Genomic DNA, 20,727 nt, shown 5'->3' on the forward strand with positions numbered 1-20,727 from the left:
AGACCCAAGCCAATAGATGATATGTTCGACTTGATTGGGTACGGAAGAGACCCAAGCTAATAGATGATATGTTCATCATGGTTGGGTACAGAAGAGACATGAGCCAATAGATATGTTCAACATGATTGGGTACGGAAGAGACCCAAGCCAATAGATGATATGTTCAACATGATTGGGCACGGAAGAGACCCAAACCAATAGATGATATGTTCAACATGATTGGCTACGGAAGAGACCCAAACCAATAGATCTAACGAAGAAATAATGTCAAGTTTCTGTCGCTGAAAAGTCAGGGCCGAAATCTGTCCTCATAACTCCGTTCGGAGTTTACGAATTTAGAGTCATGGCTTTCTGTATGAAAACAGGGTCTGGTAGGATATTTCATTAATGACTTTGCAAAACTTGAAACACCCTTGCCCTCTATAACAAAGAAAGGACGACCAAATACACTTGTATGGACTGAATAAGTTATAGCTCATAGTGACCGACCTCTATGAGAGCAAACGTTTGCAACTATTGGGAAAGAATACCTCTCGACCGTTTGGGCGATAACTCCATTCGTGTACTACATGCCCAGGACAATGTATAAAATCGTGATTAACCACAATTTAGTAACATGGAGTTATCATTTCCTTTGATGCAGTTTGGCAATCAGGCATAATAACTTTGCCATATTCTACAGTAGCGGTAAACACCATTCGAGTGTCAATTTATTGGATGGGTAAACAAAAAGAAGAATGACTAAGATAAACTTTTATGGACAATGTAAAATGGCTGAATGGGCCACGACCATTTTTAAATTTTTGGAAGAATCAAACTTATTAAAGCAGTTAATTAGATGTCCTTATCTCTAGCATAACATTTACTCTTTAAAGAGTAGTCAATCAGTTAATTGTCTGGGCTTGATACTGTACGTCACTGGTATCTATCTATCTATCTATCTATCTATCGGGGCCCCTAGTGGTCTAGAGCGCTCACCGTTCCGGATCACTGCCATCTCACCTCTGTCTGCGTGGGTTCGAGTCCAAGGCTCGGCTAGCGTGGGTACGTGGGAAAGCCTGCCAGTAGCTTCTCGTGGGTAGGTGGTTCTTCCCTGGGTTTTCCAGGGTTCTTCCTCCACCAGTTATACTGGTCGCCATGTATAGCCTATCTTGTGTTGAAAAATGGCGTTAAACCCTTGAACAACAAGATCAAATCAATCAATCAATCAATCAATCAATCTATCTATCTACCTATCTCGTACTAATGAAATGTTTGATGTGTTGTCAGTATATAATATAATGTTTAGAGCGTTGAGACCATTCTCGTCTTCTTTCTTTTATTATGATGCTCAGAAGACTCTTCTGTTAAGGTTTATCTCGTTGGATTCTAGTTTTAGTTCGCTGTCATTTCTGAATATATAACCGGTTTCTTCATTTACATTGATTGATTCTCCCTTTTGCAAATGTTTCAGGCCTGATATCATAAACGGCTGCTTTATTCCTGAGACACTGTTATAACAGGCTTTTGTTTTACTGAGACAATATTATAACAGGCTGCTTTCCACGGAGACAATAATATAACAGGCTGCCATTTTCCTGAGACAATATTATAACAGGCTGCTTTTACCTGAGACAATATTATAATAGGCTGCTGTTCCTGAGACAATATTATAACAGGCTGCCTTTTGCTGAGACAATATTATAACAGGCTGCCTTTTCATGAGACAATACTATATCAGGTCTTCTATAATTCCGTCCAATATTGTTTGGATTTTACGTGTCTTACTTTGATATGTTATTTTATAAACATTGTACAAAGGTTAAAGTTTTATATTAGGACTTGTATTTAATTTACAAAATTTATTTGGAAGGCTTTATCTTCTTGACACTACGTAGCCACGTTTGTACTGAGGTACCGTAACACACACACACACACACACACACACACACACACACACATATATATATATATATATATATATATATATATATATATATATATATATATATATATATATACAAAGACAGTATAATACATGAATGCTTGTGTGACAATATAACACATGGATACTTTTATAGTTCTATCTCTAACCTTTCGTTCCCATCAGAATATGTCTGTAAATTTCGAAATCATTTACTTGGGTGAAACCGTGCTTAGAAATAAATGCGTTTGAAAGAATCGTCTTAACGTCGGAGGGTTTATCGTTTCCATAGTTAATCTCTGAACCCAGAGCAAATCGGTTACTTCTGAAGTCCTTATTTCATAGCATAATTGTTCAAAACCCATTCCGCACCCACTTAAATAACTTGGCTTCACATTACACCTTGATTACATAAGGAAAGAAACATATGGTATTGAGATCTAGGATTGGTCATCGATGAATTTGTGCTTTGAAATTCCACCATGGGGCTTTACAATTTTAGCAACATTTTACCAAAGACACTGTCATGTATTTAACAGTTATAAGACGACCATCTTTGTGCATTTCTTCTAGATGTTTGGTTGTGTCTTCGGACTTGATATAAACCATAGTCAGTGGTTCCTAAGCCATTTGCCAATAGAGTTGCACCGCGTGCTCCAATGTTCTCTGGGCATAGTATAGATCGGTGGTTCCCAAACATTTTCGGGCCACCGCCCCCTTGGTTATCATCAGCGCACTCTACCTTACCCAATAAAATGCAATATACTGCATTACTACGAGGTGCCGTAGCGGACAAAAAGCTGGTCCAATGAGAACGTTGCAGATGAAATTTCGATGTCGTATGTCGAGAAATCCAATGTCCCGTGTTGGATCAAATCGCATGTCCTTAAAGTTCCATTTCTAGATCGAGACTTTAGATTTTATATGTTGAATTATACAGTGGTGGTGTAAAGTTTTATTTCCTATGTCAACGTTTTACAGCGTATATTTCGAATTATACAGCCATGGTTGAAATTTCAATATCACAGTCGAGAATCCCTAATTCACACGTTGTATGCAACTGTTTGTGATGAAAGTTCCATTTCATATGACGAGTCTTTAGATTTCATCTGTTGAATTTCACAGCAACGAGAAGCAGCCTCCTCGTTTAAAAATAACGCGGTCCGTTCACGAGAGCGACATCTAGCGAAGAAATTCATAGTAATTCTCGACCTGTGAATGGTAACTGTTAATACATGAAAGGTAATGGCGCCTCATAATTGAATACACGAATGATGTATCTTAATATTCGATATTATTTTGAATAGTTTAAGTACACATTGTGTAATGTTACTTTTAACACGAACACTTCATTTCACCATATCAAAGTAATAATTCTGACAAGCACAATAACATGTCCAACCACCGCTGTGTAATTCAATAGACACAATCTAAAAACTCAACATACGAAATGGAACTTTCAGTACAACCATTGTGATTCAACATGTTAAAATGAAACTCTCGGTACCAAAATTTTAACACTAGCCGTGTAATGCAGAGGATTCAACCAGTGATGTGTGAATTTAACAGATGAAATCTAAATACTTAACATATGAAATACAACGTTCAGCATAAACTCTTTGAACCAATACGTAAGTTAGGCGTGTGTGTGTGTGTTCGTAGGTGTGATTCGGATTTTTAACGCAGCTTTAACAATTTTTAGTGATGTATACATGTAGCATGATGTCCCATCCAGTCACATTATCGTGACACCAGGCCGACTAGTCCTAACGCTAACCTCTTAATGCTGCGCGCCAAGCGAGGCAGAAGTTCGTACAATTTTTGTAAGTCTTTGGTATGACTCGGCTGGCGATCGAACCCACGACATCCCGCATTCGAGGTGGACGTTCTAACCACTAGGCCACCGGGTGGTACGTAAGTTAGGAATTCTCGACGTATAACATGGAAATTTCAAGCACCGCCGTGTAATTCAAACGACACAATATAAAACCTCGACATAGAAAATATAACTGACTTTCAGCCACTACTGTTTAATTCAACAGATACAATCTAAGATCTCGACCTAGAAAATGGAACTTTAAGGACAAGCATTTTTTAAATACAACACGTGAAATTGGAATTTTGAAAATATGACATTAACATTTCAACAGCAATGTTCTGATTGGACCAGCTTTTGTCCGTTATGGCGCCTCATACATTACCACAACCCCACCCCCACAGGGGGCGGTACCGCCCACTTTGGGAACCACTCCTTTAGATCCTCTTGCTCACCGCCCAGAACTTTGAGGCACTTCATATTGAGACTTGGAGCCGTGTCGAGTGATTGGAATACATGTATGGCATCTAAGTCAAGGCTGTACCTCTGGTGCTACCAAAGGGCACCCATATGTGTACAACCATTTAATTCGTATGCACCATTATGTAGATGACAGTCAACGAAATCTGTTGATCCTATATTGTGAATCTTCATATAAGTATATTAATGTATGGTCTGGTGTAGAATTTTCTAATACTGACTCAATAGCGGGGTTGCTGAATAATTTTCTAATACTGACTCAGTGTCGGGGCTGGTGTAGAATTTTCTAATACTGACTCAATAGCGGGGCTGGTGTAGAATTTTCTAATATTGACTCAACAGCGGGGCTGCTGTAGAATTTTCTAATACTGACTCAATGTCGGGGCTGCTGTATAATTTTCTAATACTAAGTCAGGATCGGGGCTGGCATAGAACTTTCTAACACTCACTCAATAGTGGGGCTTGAATAGAATTTTATAATACTGACCTGATATATGGGCTCTGTGTAGAATTTTCTAATACTGACTCACTAGCGGGGCTGGTGTAGAATTTTCTAATACTGACTCAATGTCGGGGCTGGTGTAGAATTTTCTAATACTGACCCAATATCTGGGCTGGGGTAGAATTTTCTAATACTGACTCAATATCTGGGCTGGTGAAGAATTTTCTAATACTGACTCAATGTCGGGGCTGGTGAAGAATTTTCTAATACTGACTAAATATTGGGGCTGGGGTAGAATTTTCTAATACTGACTCAATATCTGGGCTGGGGTAGAATTTTCTAATACTGACTCAATATCTGGGCTGGTGAAGAATTTTCTAGTACTGACCCAATATCTGGGCTGGGGTAGAATTTTCTAATACTGACTCAATATCTGGGCTGGTGAAGAATTTTCTAGTACTGACCCAATATCTGGGCTGGGGTAGAATTTTCTAATACTGACTCAATATCTGGGCTGGTGAAGAATTTTCTAATACTGACTCAATGTCGGGGCTGGTGAAGAATTTTCTAATACTGACTAAATATTGGGGCTGGGGTAGAATTTTCTAATACTGACTCAATATCTGGGCTGGGGTAGAATTTTCTAATACTGACTCAATATCTGGGCTGGTGAAGAATTTTCTAATACTGACTCAATGTCGGGGCTGGTGTAGAATTTTCTAGTACTGACCCAATATCTGGGCTGGTGTAGAATTTTCTAATACTGACCCATTATCTGGGCTGGGGTAGAATTTTCTAATACTGACTCAATGTCGGGGCTGCTGTAGAATTTTCTAATACTGACTCAATGTCCGGGCTGGTGTAGAATTTTCTAGTACTGACTTAATATCGAGTCTGGTGTAAAGATTTCTAACACTGGCTTAGTACTGTGGTTGGTGTAGAAATTTCTAATACTGACTGGAGGGTTAACTACTGAAATCCTTACTTGAAGATGATAAAATTATTGGTGAATGTGTTTGCTTATTTTTCTTTTTTGAAGAAAGAAAAAAAGATATTACGCCATGTTGTATGCATTCGTTTGCGCCGTGGGATTTAAATGTTACTTAACACACATGGGCATTCAGTTACTTTCTACTTCATCACACATGTTTTGGATTTGGAACGAGTGGGACTTGTCATCACTATTTCCGTTTTACATAACTTTTCGTATCAGTCCGTAGAGACGTACCTATATCTCTTATTATTGCCATCATTCTTGAAATTTGACTAAGCTATTACGTTTTCTTGTAGGAGTTACTCAAATTTTCTTTCAAAAACGAAAAACAGTAAAACACAGAAACACAGATACAAATTTAGTGAGTGTACATTATTAACGTTTAATATTAGCAACATAAAAATAAACTCACAAAAATACAACGGTATTCAAGGTACATTTTCGCCTCTTTATACGGCTTTATAATAGTCAGCCATCGTTGCATCCTGTTGTAGCGCCACCTTCCAAAATTATTAATATTTGCATTTCGGAATTTCAGCGGAAGTATTATCGTCACTGAACAGATTTAGTTACATGCAAAAGAAAACAGTATTTATGCCGACATGGAAAATGAAGCGTACTGAGTTTAACCTCTTGACCTTTAAGTAGGATGTCAATGCTTCTAATAAGTGCGATTTTGCTCGGTTCTGGAAATTTCAGTCATTTCATTGTATTTTCCAGAAAATATAACTTAATATGCGCTGTTTCTTGTATAGCTTGTGTCCAAGTTAGTTTCTCACGAAACTACACTGGTTTTAATGCACCTGAACGTATATCCAATGCACTAGGTTTCATCACAAATGTAGAAAACTGAAGAAAATAGGAAATAATTTAGTGAATTGATTAATTGAAAAGCATCAAGTTGAAAATCTGTGATGAACATATTTTTTTAAATAATTATCCATCCAAGGCACATTCAGACTAATTATGTTATGTTAGTAAACGATATCAGTAAATAACTCATTTCTGTGATGCATATTTGCAATGCATTATTTAAGAAATATATATATAACTTTTGCATTCTTAGGGTATTACAAATTTAAATATTGACAAACTTTATTTCTTGCAAATTAACTTATTGTACAAATAAAGTGTCACATGATTGCATGCCTTTAAAGATTCTGAAAATTACTTCGGATGCAAACACAACTTGAATGCATAGTTGGTACTCTAATGTGTTTTCTTCAACCATTTGGTACTGCAACAATGGACTGGAGCAGGATTTCAGCGTTAATTTTGTTCATATTTTATTTCCACGAATGACGCATCTGAATAAGAAAGGCTATTAAATCTATTTGCAAATTTATAACTTGTAAAATCAATCTTTTAAAGGATTACACTACGTTTGCAATAGCTCACGAGGAAAACCATGATGATGGGTTACATCCACCATTGACGAATCGAAATGGAAAGTGGTGTTCATCAGCACTTAGTGGGTTACATCCATCATTGACGAATCGAAATGGAAAGTGGTGTTCCTGATGATCACTTAGTGGGTTACACCCATCATTGACGAATCGAAATGGAAAAGTGGTGTTCATCAGCACTTAGTGGGTTACATCCATCATTGATGAATCGAAATGGAAAATGGTGTTCCTCATCATTTCGTGCAAGAATATATGCAGTCGAAAATTACAGTCAGAACTTTACCGACATTTTTGCATCGGAATCCAAGGCCAAATATTTGTGGAATTATTAGACTGGACTTTTAAGTACGCATATATTGGGCCTTTTTTTTATAAAAATTCTTAATGTAAATGATAATTCCTTGATTAACTCCCTTTATTAGTTTCATACGAAAGGTTTATCATAATAGAATGGTGTACCCTCGAGTACCGTATGTACTCGCTTATAGGTCTAATCAAACTGCAAACAGCAAAGATACTGATCTGCCAAATATAATGCGCCTGCATATTAGGATGTATGCTGCTTTTTTTTTTAAATGATAATTTGCACAGATCCATATCTGCTGGTGCATTATGCGACGACAGATCTGTATGTATTCCTGTTGGACCTGTCTTATAAGTGAGTATAGACGGTATGCTGTGAATATAATGCTATAAGAAATGAACATAACAAACCTACCTCTCATGAAGTGAATCGGTAGTGTACATGACCAGTATATATTTTTTATCGATCATAGTTCCTTTGGTAAAGTATGCCATGCATATTGTACCGTTTGCAGCTAAGATTCCAAAACACTGTTGGTCGTACAGTTATAGTTTGTAGCTAAGATTCCAAAACACTGTTGGTCGTACAGTTATAGTTTGTAGCTAAGATTCCAAAACACTGTTGGCCGTACAGTTATAGTTTGTAGCTAAGATTCCAAAACACTGTTGGTCGTACAGTTATAGTTTGTAGCTAAGATTCCAAACACTGTTGATCGTACAGTTATAGTTTGTAGCTAAGATTCCAAAACACTGTTGGTCGTACAGTTATAATTTGTAGCTAAGATTTCAAAACACTGTTGGTCGTACAGTTATAGTTTGTAGCTAAGATTCCAAAACACTGTTGGTCGTACAGTTATAGTTTAACATATATCATGTATGTTTATACCAATGAAATGTTAACACTGGTTGTAGCGACCTTTTTTCTCTTGGTTACCCTTCTAATTCAGGTTTCTACATCATGTAATGTTCAGCCGAAGCAGGCGAGTCATCATTCGACAGAATTTCCTTTTGCTTCATTCTTAACACAGACGTTCAAATATATGAGCGCGAAAGTAGAGAAAAAATTGATTTAATTTTTTATGCAAAATTTCACACTTGTCCTCTTCAATACTGTATTCTTTTTCTAATTAGGAAAAAAAAATCTTATAGCGGCCATTATACTGAAATTGAAGGTTAGCAAAATTCATTTCCAAATTCTGAATGATGGTTTTGCACAACATTGGCACAGAAACTCCGGCATAACGTCATGTTGAGTGTCCAATAATAAAATCTGGAACTCTACCTCAGACTTGATAGCCGATGTGGGAACTGTCATAATATTCCCTGTTCGAAAATCTCACTATTGGACATTTGTTTTATACTTTCAGTACTTGAAAGATCATGATATAAATACCCAGATATGTTCTGTTGATTTTTTTTTCTTCAAAAGAGATAAACAGCCGAAGTATAGATAGTTCCCCAATGACGTCATCAGCATCCATATTTATGGTATGCTGGCAGGTTTACTGTTGAGTTTATATGGTGTTTGGAAGTTGGAATAAATTCATTGAATCTCAAGATATTGTTTAAAAATTACTTACATAAACATAACGCAAGTCAGGCTTTCTGTTAGCATCTAAATTTGTAATTTAAAAGCTGATTTTGCTTCAGTTTGCCTTGTTAAACATAGTTGTGTTGGTCGCATATAGGAGAAACTGCCAGGTGGCCCATCGTCTAGGTAAAATGGGCAGAATATTGTATGTTAGTGTTCTTATTGGAAAGCATCTATTATGGATGAAAGGCATATCATGTAGAGTTCGAATAGTATTTTTAAGAAATGTTTTTTTATTTATTATATAAATTTAAACTACAGGGCCACATTAATGTATTGTAGTGAAGATCTTAAACATGATATCTCAAATAATAATCTAAACAGGATCGATAACACGTTTGAATGTAAAAACATTGATATTCATTATTATACTCGGGTCATTGTTGTGCAAGGGGTTTTATGTCAGTCAACCCGGAAACGCCATTAAACAGTGGCTCCAACATGTATGCCTCGCAACACCGTATCTCAAAGGAGTGGTTCCCCATCGGATTAAAACGATTAAACGACGAACACTATTGATGTTTTTCTGTGTTTAGTCAACCGATGTGCCATTCATGTTCAAACTAGACTGTATGACGCAGATCCTTTAAAAAAGAATAGTTATTGTTTAGGAGACATTTATAGTGACGATCTTGAAGGGAATGAGATAGTGTCAAAGACCTCTTTATGGTTATTAGTCCTACCAGAGAAACAACGTAAGCTGTTATCCTTTGTAGCATTAACATTTCGACATGGGAGAACTACAGGATGCGCAGAAAGTGGTAAGTACAAAAGAATACGCTAAATAGAAATCTACTTGTCAGGCCATCATTGGTCGAGCCTTTTAAAGTGTTTTTATGGAGGCCTGGAAGCGGAAGTGGTGAGAGTGGCCGGTTAAGATTTTGTTGATTGAACGATTATGCTTTTCCTTTAATCAAGCGAGGACAGACTGTTCTTTTCCCTGATAATATTGGATAGATGTTAAGTTGCTTGTTAAAATTTTCATAAGAGCAGAACTATTGTTACTTGTTTATTAATCTAGTCAGGCCAGAGTATTATCTTGCCGAATAATACTGGGCATACGTTTAGATGGTTTATTGGTGTTTAATATTGCCCGACAATATTGGCTGGATGATCTATTGATGTTTAACGTTGCCCGACAATATTGGCTGGATGGTCTATTGATGTTTAACGTTGCCCGACAATATTGGCTGGATGGTCTATTGATGTTTAACATTGCCCGACAATATTGGTTTAATGGTCTATTGATGTTTAACGTTTCCCGACAATATTGGCTGGATGGTCTATTGATGTTTAACGTCGCCCGACAATATTGGCTTTATGGTCTATTGATTTTCAACGTTGCCCGACAATACTGGCTGGATGGTCTGTTGATGTTTAACGTTGCCCGACAATATTGACTGGATGGTCTATTGATGTTTAACGTTGCCCGACAATATTGGATGGAAGGTTTATTGGTGTTGAACTGCACATCAAACAGAAGCCAGGTTAAATTAGAACAATTAGAATATAGTGCCTTGCCCAGGGAAAGATCACGGCCGACGATCGCGATACATGCGGGATTCAAATTCGTAACCTCTTGGCATGCCATTGCGACTCGTTGACAACCTGGACAAAGCTACCCAAAGAGCAGATTATATTATTTTTCGGCCTATCATCCGGGTAAATAGGGTTATTGAGCGAACTATAAATACTTTATGATGTCATTTACTCATTAGGCAATGCGTGATCTGCCATATTGTTTTCAGCCTGGAACTTATAAAAAGACCATAAGTTCCCATATCTTTTTTTTTTACCACGCACTTTAAAAGAAAACGATTAAACGATAATATGTTGACTGAAATTCGGCCGGGGTTGGTGGGTAGATGGAATAGCTGGGGTGCATGTGCAATTTCGTAGCCAGGATGTTTCGCACCCATCATTTATACGCATTCTGTTGTATTTTCCGTTTACATTAGTTGAATTTATAAGAAAAGAATTGCTAATTTTTATGTTATTATTATTATTATTATTATTATTATTATTATTATTATTATTATTATTAAAAATGAAGAAGTCGAAATTTAAAAAATCGTTGAAAGAACAATAAAACAATAAAATAAGAAAAATATATAGCGGGTCTTAAATCGATCTGAAAATAACAGTTTGTGTACATAATTAGTATAGTGCGTTAAATTAGAAGAATAGGTTTATGAAAAGCGTTAAAGAGATGTACAAATTGAACAGAACGTCCATAGGTATAGCTTGTTAGGTAGCTAGAAAAATATTTACAAAGCGATCAGTCAGATTAATTATTGTCTCATTATATTGACTTTAGAGTTATTTGCTGTTACCATTTCCTCTAAGTTTCGTATTTTATAATTTAAATAATGATACTGGCAGGTCCGCCATATTTGTATATGTTATGTCCGAAATGGCAGCTACATTCTATTTTTAGATATGATGTAGTGATTCGTGACGCCACGCGGGGGCCAATCCTAAACATCCTTATTAGGCCAATACGCAATTCACCCTAAGGTCATAACCTACCAATCGTCATTGCGATATATGGATCTGAAGACGATATACACAGACTAATACGTAATTCACCCTAAGGTCATAACCTACCAATTGTCATTGCGATATATGGATCTGAAGACGATATACACAGACTAATACGTAATTCACCCTAAGGTCATAACCTACCAATTGTCATTGCGATATATGGATCTGAAGACGATATACACAGACTAATAGTTCGAGATTTGCGGATTCGACTTTTCGAGTCAGAATCTTTAGTGAGTACTTAAACACTGGTTTTCGCTCATTCTGAAAAATGAAGTAGTTTTAAATCTTGAAACCATTAAGTAATGTTTGCATATTATAGGTCACGTGTTGAGGCTCTGATGTCTGACAGCAGTGCAAAAATACGCATATTCAGATTATTATAACCTTCAAAAATGAGTTCCCGGATGAGTGTTAAAAAAATTTGATCTTATATAAATAATTTTATATTTAAGGAGTAGCTACACTATATATTCTGTGCAACGCATCCTTTAACTTAAATCCAGATAACCGCAGATTGAACCATAAAAATACAAAAGTTTTAGAAAGTTTTACAAACTGCATGTACGTGTTCTTCTGGAGAGAGAGAGAGTGTTCACAGACCGCAAGAACTAGTGAACTAGTATTAGCCATACACATCTTCCCATTTCAATTATCACAAGATGTAATGAGTTTCCCTTAGATTTGCAACTTCATATAATGTCCCCTTGATTGAAATCTCATGAAAACAAATATTAAATTCGTTATCAAGCCAAAGAAACAGCATATGAATGATACCTGTAGGAAACAAGGATTTCAGCAGACCTTTATTAGACTCTAGCTTGGTACGGATTCCTCAGGTTCCTGCCAGAAGGAGACTTGTAGGAGACAAAGTTTTAAATGCGATGATAATTTTCCTCCCATGAAACCACTGTCATAGTTTCGTTCCATTTATTTAGTGTAATATTGGAAGTATTTGAAGACAATAGTAGACGTCGGTATATTTTCAGATGTTGTCACATCAGTGATGTAGGCGGAGCATGTATTATTTGATTTATATTATTCGAAATAATTCACTATTTAGAAAACATAAGGTTTTGCAAATTATCGAATTGTTCATGAAATCAGATTTTCTCGTATATATCTTTTTTTCTTTCGTAAGTGGATTGTCTAAAAGGCGACCGAGAGTGATTTCTTTGGAGGCTAAAATGAAGACTTTTGGCCTCACGTGAGAAAGTATCTAAAACTATAATCTCCACGGTCACTATTACGGCACACGCCGAAAACATAGGATACTTGTATGCAAATATTCGTCCGTCTGTTTCGTTCGTCCGTAATGCTAGTCTTTATTGACGAATTTTAAAGAACCTAAGTATGTGGAGAAATGAGAATGGAATTTTGTCTGTATGTCGAATAACAGATTTAAATCAGTTGCATGTCGTGCAAACTATTTGTACGATCTCTAGGCAATCGTGTAAACTATTTGTACTATATCTGGGCAATCGTGTAAACTATTTGTACTATCTCTAGGCTATCGTGTAAACTATTTGTACTATATCTAGGCTGTCGTGTAAATTATTTGTACTATCTCTAGGCAATCGTGTAAACTATTTGTACTATATCTGGGCAATCGTGTAAATTATTTGTACTATCTCTAGGCAATCGTGTAAACTATTTGTACTATATCTAGGCAATCGTGTAAATTATTTGAACTATCTCTAGGCAATCGTGCAAATTCTTTGTACTATCTCTAGGCTATCGTGCAAACTCTTTGTACTATCTTTAGGCAATCGTGCAAACTATTTGTACTATCTCTAGGCAATCGTGCAAACTATTTGTACTATCTCTAGGCAATCGTGCAAACTATTTGTACTATCTCATGGCAATCGTGCAAACTATTTGTAATATATCTAGGCAAAGAGAATGGTCACACATGGGAATTTTTTTCCGCAAAGGACATGTTAATCATCGACTTCTCGCATTTGCGGCCGATTTGGCAATTTTACCGGTGTTTGTGGTCATGCTGATTTCATAAGTAGTTATTTGCACTTCAAGTAAGTTTCTTAGCGGGTTTTGCCCAACAGATACACAGATTGAGATCTTTTGGGCTATATATGAATTCTATTACATTTTTTATTACATTGTATGTGGGGACTGCATGGTTGAACAGAAACTGCGGTACTTAAATTTTTTATAAATTATTTTTGTTAACTTTTTAGGTTGCAGATTGTATAGCATGTGGGGTTAAAGTTTGTAAATGTTTCGTGAAATTCTTTTCACACATCCATTGCCCATTATACATTCAATGAATCGCGTTTTGCTCGAAAAAGCGTTTCACTGTATACGCACATCTTAACTCGAAGTCGGCTTACCACGTAATTCTGATGAAGATCATATTTAAAGTTGAAGAACGTAGTGAGTGACGCAGTGAAAATGTATTTCAATCACATGATCTCTTTATTGAGCGAAATCGAGCTCGGTGAGGTGTGTGCGTGTTTTGTGTGTGTGTGTGTGTTCATTCTTTCATTCAGTTTTATTTTTCTCAACGTTTCAATAAAAGCAGATGTTATGCGGTAGAAAACTTCGTACCTATGAAGACTCGTCATCCGTTATGGGTATTTTTTAAAAATCGTTTGGTCTTTTGATTTGTTCCCAAAGTAAAAATGTTCAGTTAGTATAATTATGGTTTACTGATGTACTGATCCGAATCTACAGGATGTTGACTAGGAAGGGTTGATAAATGTGTGACACAGGATGAACATACATGCCAGCAAATTGATTGGGTTGTCGTGTTATATCCGGATTTAGATTTGATAAACCGATAGAGCACTAATCTCTCTCTCTCTCTCTCTCTCATACACATGAACGAGCGAAGTAAGTTTGATGTGTTTAATCCAGTAGGAAAGAGAGATTAGAAATGTAATGGATGTTAACCGATTGACTGCGTTTGCTTTGGCGTATAGAAAAACGGAATGTTTTATAACGTCACATACCCACATCTACATACATAAATATACATGCGTGGATAGAAACAACACAAATGAGGGGTTCGTTTAAATTCTAATTAGCTTTCAGTTTCAAGGGCTTGATTACCTGTCTGACGGATTAACAAAAATGACGGAGGGGAGGCGATATATGGAAACAACAGAAACTAAAAGTTATGAAAATGTCTACTACTGTCTCAATCGTCAGATTGTTGTACGCGTTGTGAAACTTGAAAATGCATGAAATGATTTTTAACGTTTTCAACACAGAAGAGATTTATTATAAAAAGTCTGATATTGAACCACCTTAGATTTTCTTCCGCTCATGTTTCTACCTTTACTGTATTCTTTACAAGTAATACGCGGTCGTGTTCTATGGAATCCTTTGTTCATCAAACTATAGCTTCTGAAAGTGAAAAACAACTTTCAAAATTTTTAGTTACGAATTATACATCTCTCAATCAAGAAATGCAATTCTTTATATGATATAGAACTAAAAATATTAGGAACGGGAATTACAAAGGTCACCATATAATATAAACTTTTCACCGTGCCTGTCAAATTTCCTTCATATCGCAGATCCGTTTTTGAATCAGATTGATGTGTACCGGTTTAGCTAGTTCACAAGTACTTAACGGTGTATGCCATTGGATACTTGCAGTAACTATATGCAAAGTCCTGGCTAAAAGTCCAGGCTAAAAGAAGCACGATAAACCGAGTTTGACCTTTCCAAACAGTATATCTCATTTTAATTGACTATTTTCAGAGTAAAATTTCAGAGGACAAAGATCAGACCAGTATGGAGGGTGACACAGCACGAGCTTTAGTTGATGGTGCCACAAATTATAGGAGGAAACAATCTAACCCGTCGACACAGAAGAAAGGAAGCTGTACCACAAGACTTCTGGTCTGTATAGAATACAGTAATATGTATTATTATCTTGTTATCGCCATCGCCATAGTCATTATTATCGATATCATCACAGTTCCTTCTTTATCACCTCATAATTATTGATTGATTGATCGATCGATCGAGTGATTGATTGATTGATTCTTGAATAATTTCGCAACAAAAGCCGTATTTTAGGAGCTGACGTGATCCTGATACAAGCTGTCAATAAAGGATATCGCGTAAGCCCTTGACTCTTTAGGCTAACCAGGGGGCATGGCCCAGGAACAAAATACCACAGGAGGTAAAGGAAGTACACGATGTTTCTATGGTTGTCCTAGTAGGGTGTAAATTAGATGATACACGTGTAGCGACGAAAGCATCACACCTTTTTTTACCCAAATGACCCATCCAAGGACATAATCAAAGTGAGTTGTACAAGGGAGTATGTACGCACATGATGATGTCATTGGATATAATTAGAATGGAATTAATAATAATAATAATAATAATAGTAGTAATAATAATAATAATAATAATAACAAGAAAAACATAAAAATATGTCCTATTTCTTGACACCATTGTACCTCCTAGGGCCACATCCCCGTGTCAACAATGGTATATTGACAAAAGGCAATATGAGATTATTTGATATTCCGACTGTGAATGTTAAATTACTAACGAAGTTATGGGGAGGGGTAGCATAGTTTCTCAAGTACAAAAGCATCGACGTACAATGTTTTTTTTTTCCCAAATATGTATAACTTTTACCCTGAAATGTGCTATGGTACGTAATTGTGACCTTGGGAATCGGAGTCGGAGCTCGGTTTGTCAATAAGCTCAGATATATTTGTTTAGGAAGACAAACCTACATTAATTCCTTTGCTCATTAATGATTTTTTCTTCAGATTGTACGGTAGAACTGCTACCTGGTCAGCCACCACACACACTGAAAACTATACCTACCATATTACCCCATATTGATCTCATCTGATCAAGTTCATTGTTAAGCTATATCTGGGGCTCAAACTTGAGACAACTTGAAATGCGAAAATTATGCCGCCATACCAGAGGCAGTTTGACCATTTGGGCAATTATCTCGCGTAATGAATTTTCTTTTTAATGTTATCAAGATCATATATATATATATATATATATATATATATATATATATATATATATATATATATATATATATATATATATATATATATATATTTGTGCCAGGTTTCAGCTGTGTGCTAGTGTTTAAATCATTTTGCGTTTATAACCCCTGCTCCGAGCCAGTCGCTATTAATATTAGCATTACTAACAAGCACCAAACTTTAGCATCAAATTTTTATATTTGCTCATTACATATATAACTAAATTATTGATGTGGGCAAGAGACACAAAAATAACTACCTCAGTTATGTGAGCGCTCACAGTTAAACATTAATTACAAACATGCTGGCAATTTTTCTTTCATCAGTGCCTAGTCATGCGTGCGGTGTTTGTACGACAAAGTTGCAAGTCCTTTAGCTCAGAAACTCTAATCAAGCAGACGACATCTTGGAATGGCACCCAGTAATGACCTCTTCGTGATACAGGAGCCAGGAGATCCTGTACAGGATCGCTTCATGGAGATCATGCAGAGATCACAATGTACATCAGAATGCTTAATATGTTCAATACACTATTCCAAAAACACATGCAACATACTTTCCAAGCTGCAACTTTTCATGGCCAGAAGTTTTTCGTGGGTCGGTGGTTCTTTCCGGAGTTTTCCCGGGATCTCTCTCCTCCATTAATACTGGCTGCCATGTATGGCCTATCTTGTGTTGAAAAATGGCGTTAAACCCTACAACAACAACTTGTCATCGTGTGTGAACGCAGGCAGTGCGCTGGCCGTTACTGTTGTCTAGTCCAGTGTTTCCCACCTAAATTGAACCTAGTAAAGTTATGGTCTGCAGAGATCTTCATATTCAGTTCCTCTTCAGAGTTTGAAATAAAGCAGTGATGATAACTCGTGCCTGCAACAGTCCTTACTTCAGCGAAGCGCCCAGACGAATGAAATGTCGCTGCTCTGCTTGCAGATGCATAATAAAATATCACTGGATGAATGCTTTCAGCTGCCCAGATGAACATCTGAGTTGGTGTCTAATGTGACCTTCTACTGTTGTTTGCAAGATAACTCGAGAAACATGGCTCTTCGATGTGCCAGCGATGCTGTCGCATGGGTTCTTGCCATGACTTGTGGCAAAACAGTGTCATTCGGCATCTGGGTCGTGGTAGTGTTTGCGGTGGCACATATTAATCAAGCTCTATAAATGTTTCTATTGGCTAGCTGCCCCATCACCGAAATATATTATCTTCTTGATGGTTGGTAACATGATCCTGAGATTGGGTATATGACTGAAAATGACTGAAATAAATGAATGCTCAGTGCCAGTATCATGGGTAATCCTAAATAATTCAAGCATTCCAGTATCTTATCTCACCCTTCATTGTGTTATGTATTACAAATGGTGCGGTTGGATCTCCGCCCTTTGGTAAGAAAACAAAGATTGCAATGTACAACATGATTACAATAAGTGACAGCGACATGTTATATGCTATTGTCCATTAACACCTTAGTATAAACAGTTAATTCCTGTATTACAAATCACACGAATTACTGACGGAAAGAGAAAGACCAAGGATGAAGTTTAAAATATAATGTATTCGGCTGATGTGTGGATTTCTATAGAAATTGGCGTCACCCATTCATATAGTAGACCATGCTTTAACAGGAATAAAATACTTGAACCAAGAAGCGTCTTCGTTCGACAGAAATAAGAGAAGATGGGCATTCCAAAGTTACATTCCAAAGATAAATTGAATTGGTAAAATGAATTATGGAATATAGTTATTTTAAAAAAAAAACAAGTTCGTGATGATATTATGTTCCAAAATGAGATGAATTGGATAGAGGGTTACTGAATTACAAGTACATACAAAAAAGGAAGAATAAAGATAGGCAAAGCTTTTCCAAGAGAAACCCCAAACACAGACGGTCAACCCCAAACATAGATGCTCATGTCTCAGAGGTACAAGAGTTACGTATACAGGTGATATCACGACATCTTTAAAATGCGCTGCCTTTGTGCGTCCATTGTGAGTGGACTGAAACATGAAGAATTGATAGTAACAGAAAGAAGTGAAACAAAGATTTTAAGTAAAATCAAAGAGCAATTTATTTCTCTACAATACCAATTGAAAATTCCAAAGACACTTACAATATTGAGAATTTTATCCAAGATAATCCTAAATATCCGATTAGAAGTAATATATATATATATATATATATATATATATATATATATATATATGTGTGTGTGTGTGTGTGTGTGTGCTTCCTAAGCCCTTTGTTAGGTTCTCATCAATGTCATGAATCAAAAACAATTTAAGAGAAATCAGTCTGAAAAGTCCGAGAAGTACTTTCTTGTTCATTTGTCCTTCCGGTCAAGGTCACAGGAATAGAAAATATTCATGAAGATATCGGTTAGTGTTGCTTGATTTGCTTGTATCTCCAAAACCACTTGAGATATTGCGTTCTTTTTTGGAATGTATCCCTGTGAACCTAAGTTACACCATGCTGCGACAGGCTCCTGTTTTTATTTTGGGCAATGTCATAGTCACAGCGAATTTGCTTTCATTTTCTGGATAAGTGTTTTCGCTGCTTATTTTACCGAAATCCCGTGATGGATTTTGTTCATACTTTCGAGGAATTATCATGAGTCTAATATAATTCATTCTGCGACATACTTGACCACTGAGCCAGATTCAGTCTGAGAAACATTTTAATATGGTTTAGATTCGAGGATCTGTTCTTCGCTTGCTTGTTTCCTAAATTTCTTCTTGGTTTTGGATAAATCATTATAAAGCAAACACAAAACATTTTGGTGACCTCGTAGTTAGAGCGTCCGCCTCGGATGCAGGAAGTAGCGGGTTCGAACCCCGGCCGAGTCATAACAAAGGTTTTAAAAAATGGTACTAACAGCTGACTCCCTTGGCGCTCAGTATTAAGAGGTTAGTATTATGACTGGTCGGCCTGGTGTCAGGATAATGTGACTGAGTGGGACATCGTGCTACATGTCTGCGGCATGAGGCCCCAGTGGTAGACATCGCTGTAAACTGTCACACTGCAGACATCGTACCGATATGACGTCGTTGCTGAAATTTGCCCTGGCCCTTTGCATTTCGAGTCACATGACTATACAAGTCTCGCAACCTATGTGTCAATGACATCAAAGGTCATATAGGCACGTGATATTGGACCTGGCCATTTGCATTCCGAGTCACATGACTATACGAATCTCACAACCTACATGTCAATGACATCAAAGTTCACATAGACACGTGATATAGATAATAAACAAAATTCCAAAGTTGTTGTACATAGAATATGCACATATTACAAAGAAGTCACTTACTTTTTGTAAATAAATAGAATGCACACTTAATTCTCAACACATGTATTCAGAGAACAACGTCGGTATTGCAGCAGGGTGGAGAAAACCATTTTCAACAAGAACCGAGCACGTGACAGCGATGTTTTTGTTGGTGTCACTTGACTACCACGTTGACATGTGCTCTCTGCGTAGTGAATCTGGTTTTCTTAAAATTGCTGCAACATTTACAGATTTTCGGTCGTTGTTTTCACATGAAATATTTTTCGAACTTTCTTTTCTTCTTCTTTCATTTTTCTAAAAGGAAATTACGTGATTTTCCATTCCTACAGCAACACTAGAATGGTGTATCGTTGATATCACGTGGCTGTATGACCTCTCATGTCAATGACATGTAGGCTGCGAGAGTTGTGTAGTCTCGTGACAAGGAATGCAAATGACCAGATCCAGGTCAAATTTTAGCAACGATGTACTTTCGTCTCGTCCGTCAGCGGATTAAAGACATGACAGAATGCTATGCCATGCTCATGATTCTTTAGAAAATAAATTATATTTCAATCGATTTCATACAGGTATATCTCGATGAAAGGTCGTTGAAGTTTGCTGGGCCTTCTAGTAAGCAGCTACACCACGCTGACACCAAATGTTTTGGTGAATTTCAACTTTTGGATAGGGAATGGACTCTATACCCCAACATAAATGTCCAAATATCAAAAATGGGGCGACATGGGTCAGAGGAAACTCGGACTAACCTAATATCAGTCCTTCAATGCAATATGAAGCATTGATGTGTCTTAGTGTATTCAAGACTTTAAACAGTACATATTTAGCTTAAGCACTATTTAGAACTAAGTGAAAGAAAGAAACACCAAGACTAATATGCATTATCATCAATAACATACCATTCTGACTGCTAGGTCACCGACAATACTCAACAAAAATGCATTCCAGGTAAGTGTTATGTAT

The 20,727-nt window shown here is 36.7% G+C and overlaps 1 protein-coding gene across 2 annotated transcripts in view; it reads left to right on the plus strand.

Moving 5' to 3' along the window:
• The window catches only part of LOC149790498 (uncharacterized), a 46,007-nt gene that overhangs the window by 12,314 nt on the left and 12,966 nt on the right, over window positions 1-20,727 (plus strand). Inside the window, exons 1-2 of one of the 2 annotated variants that reach the window (XM_089972547.1) lie at window positions 9,429-9,696; window positions 15,209-15,349. In XM_089972547.1, coding sequence (XP_089828673.1) covers window positions 9,667-9,696; window positions 15,209-15,349 — 171 coding nt within the window. In that variant the 5' untranslated portion in view covers window positions 9,429-9,666. Of the gene's footprint in view, window positions 1-9,428; window positions 9,697-15,208; window positions 15,350-20,727 lie in introns of those variants that run through there. The other variant, XM_089972546.1, reaches the window with a different exon arrangement.

The sequence above is a fragment of the Sinohyriopsis cumingii genome, chromosome 10, assembly GCF_028554795.1.
Source record: "Sinohyriopsis cumingii isolate HCF-2022 chromosome 10, ASM2855479v2, whole genome shotgun sequence".
Classification (NCBI taxonomy): domain Eukaryota; kingdom Metazoa; phylum Mollusca; class Bivalvia; order Unionida; family Unionidae; genus Sinohyriopsis; species Sinohyriopsis cumingii.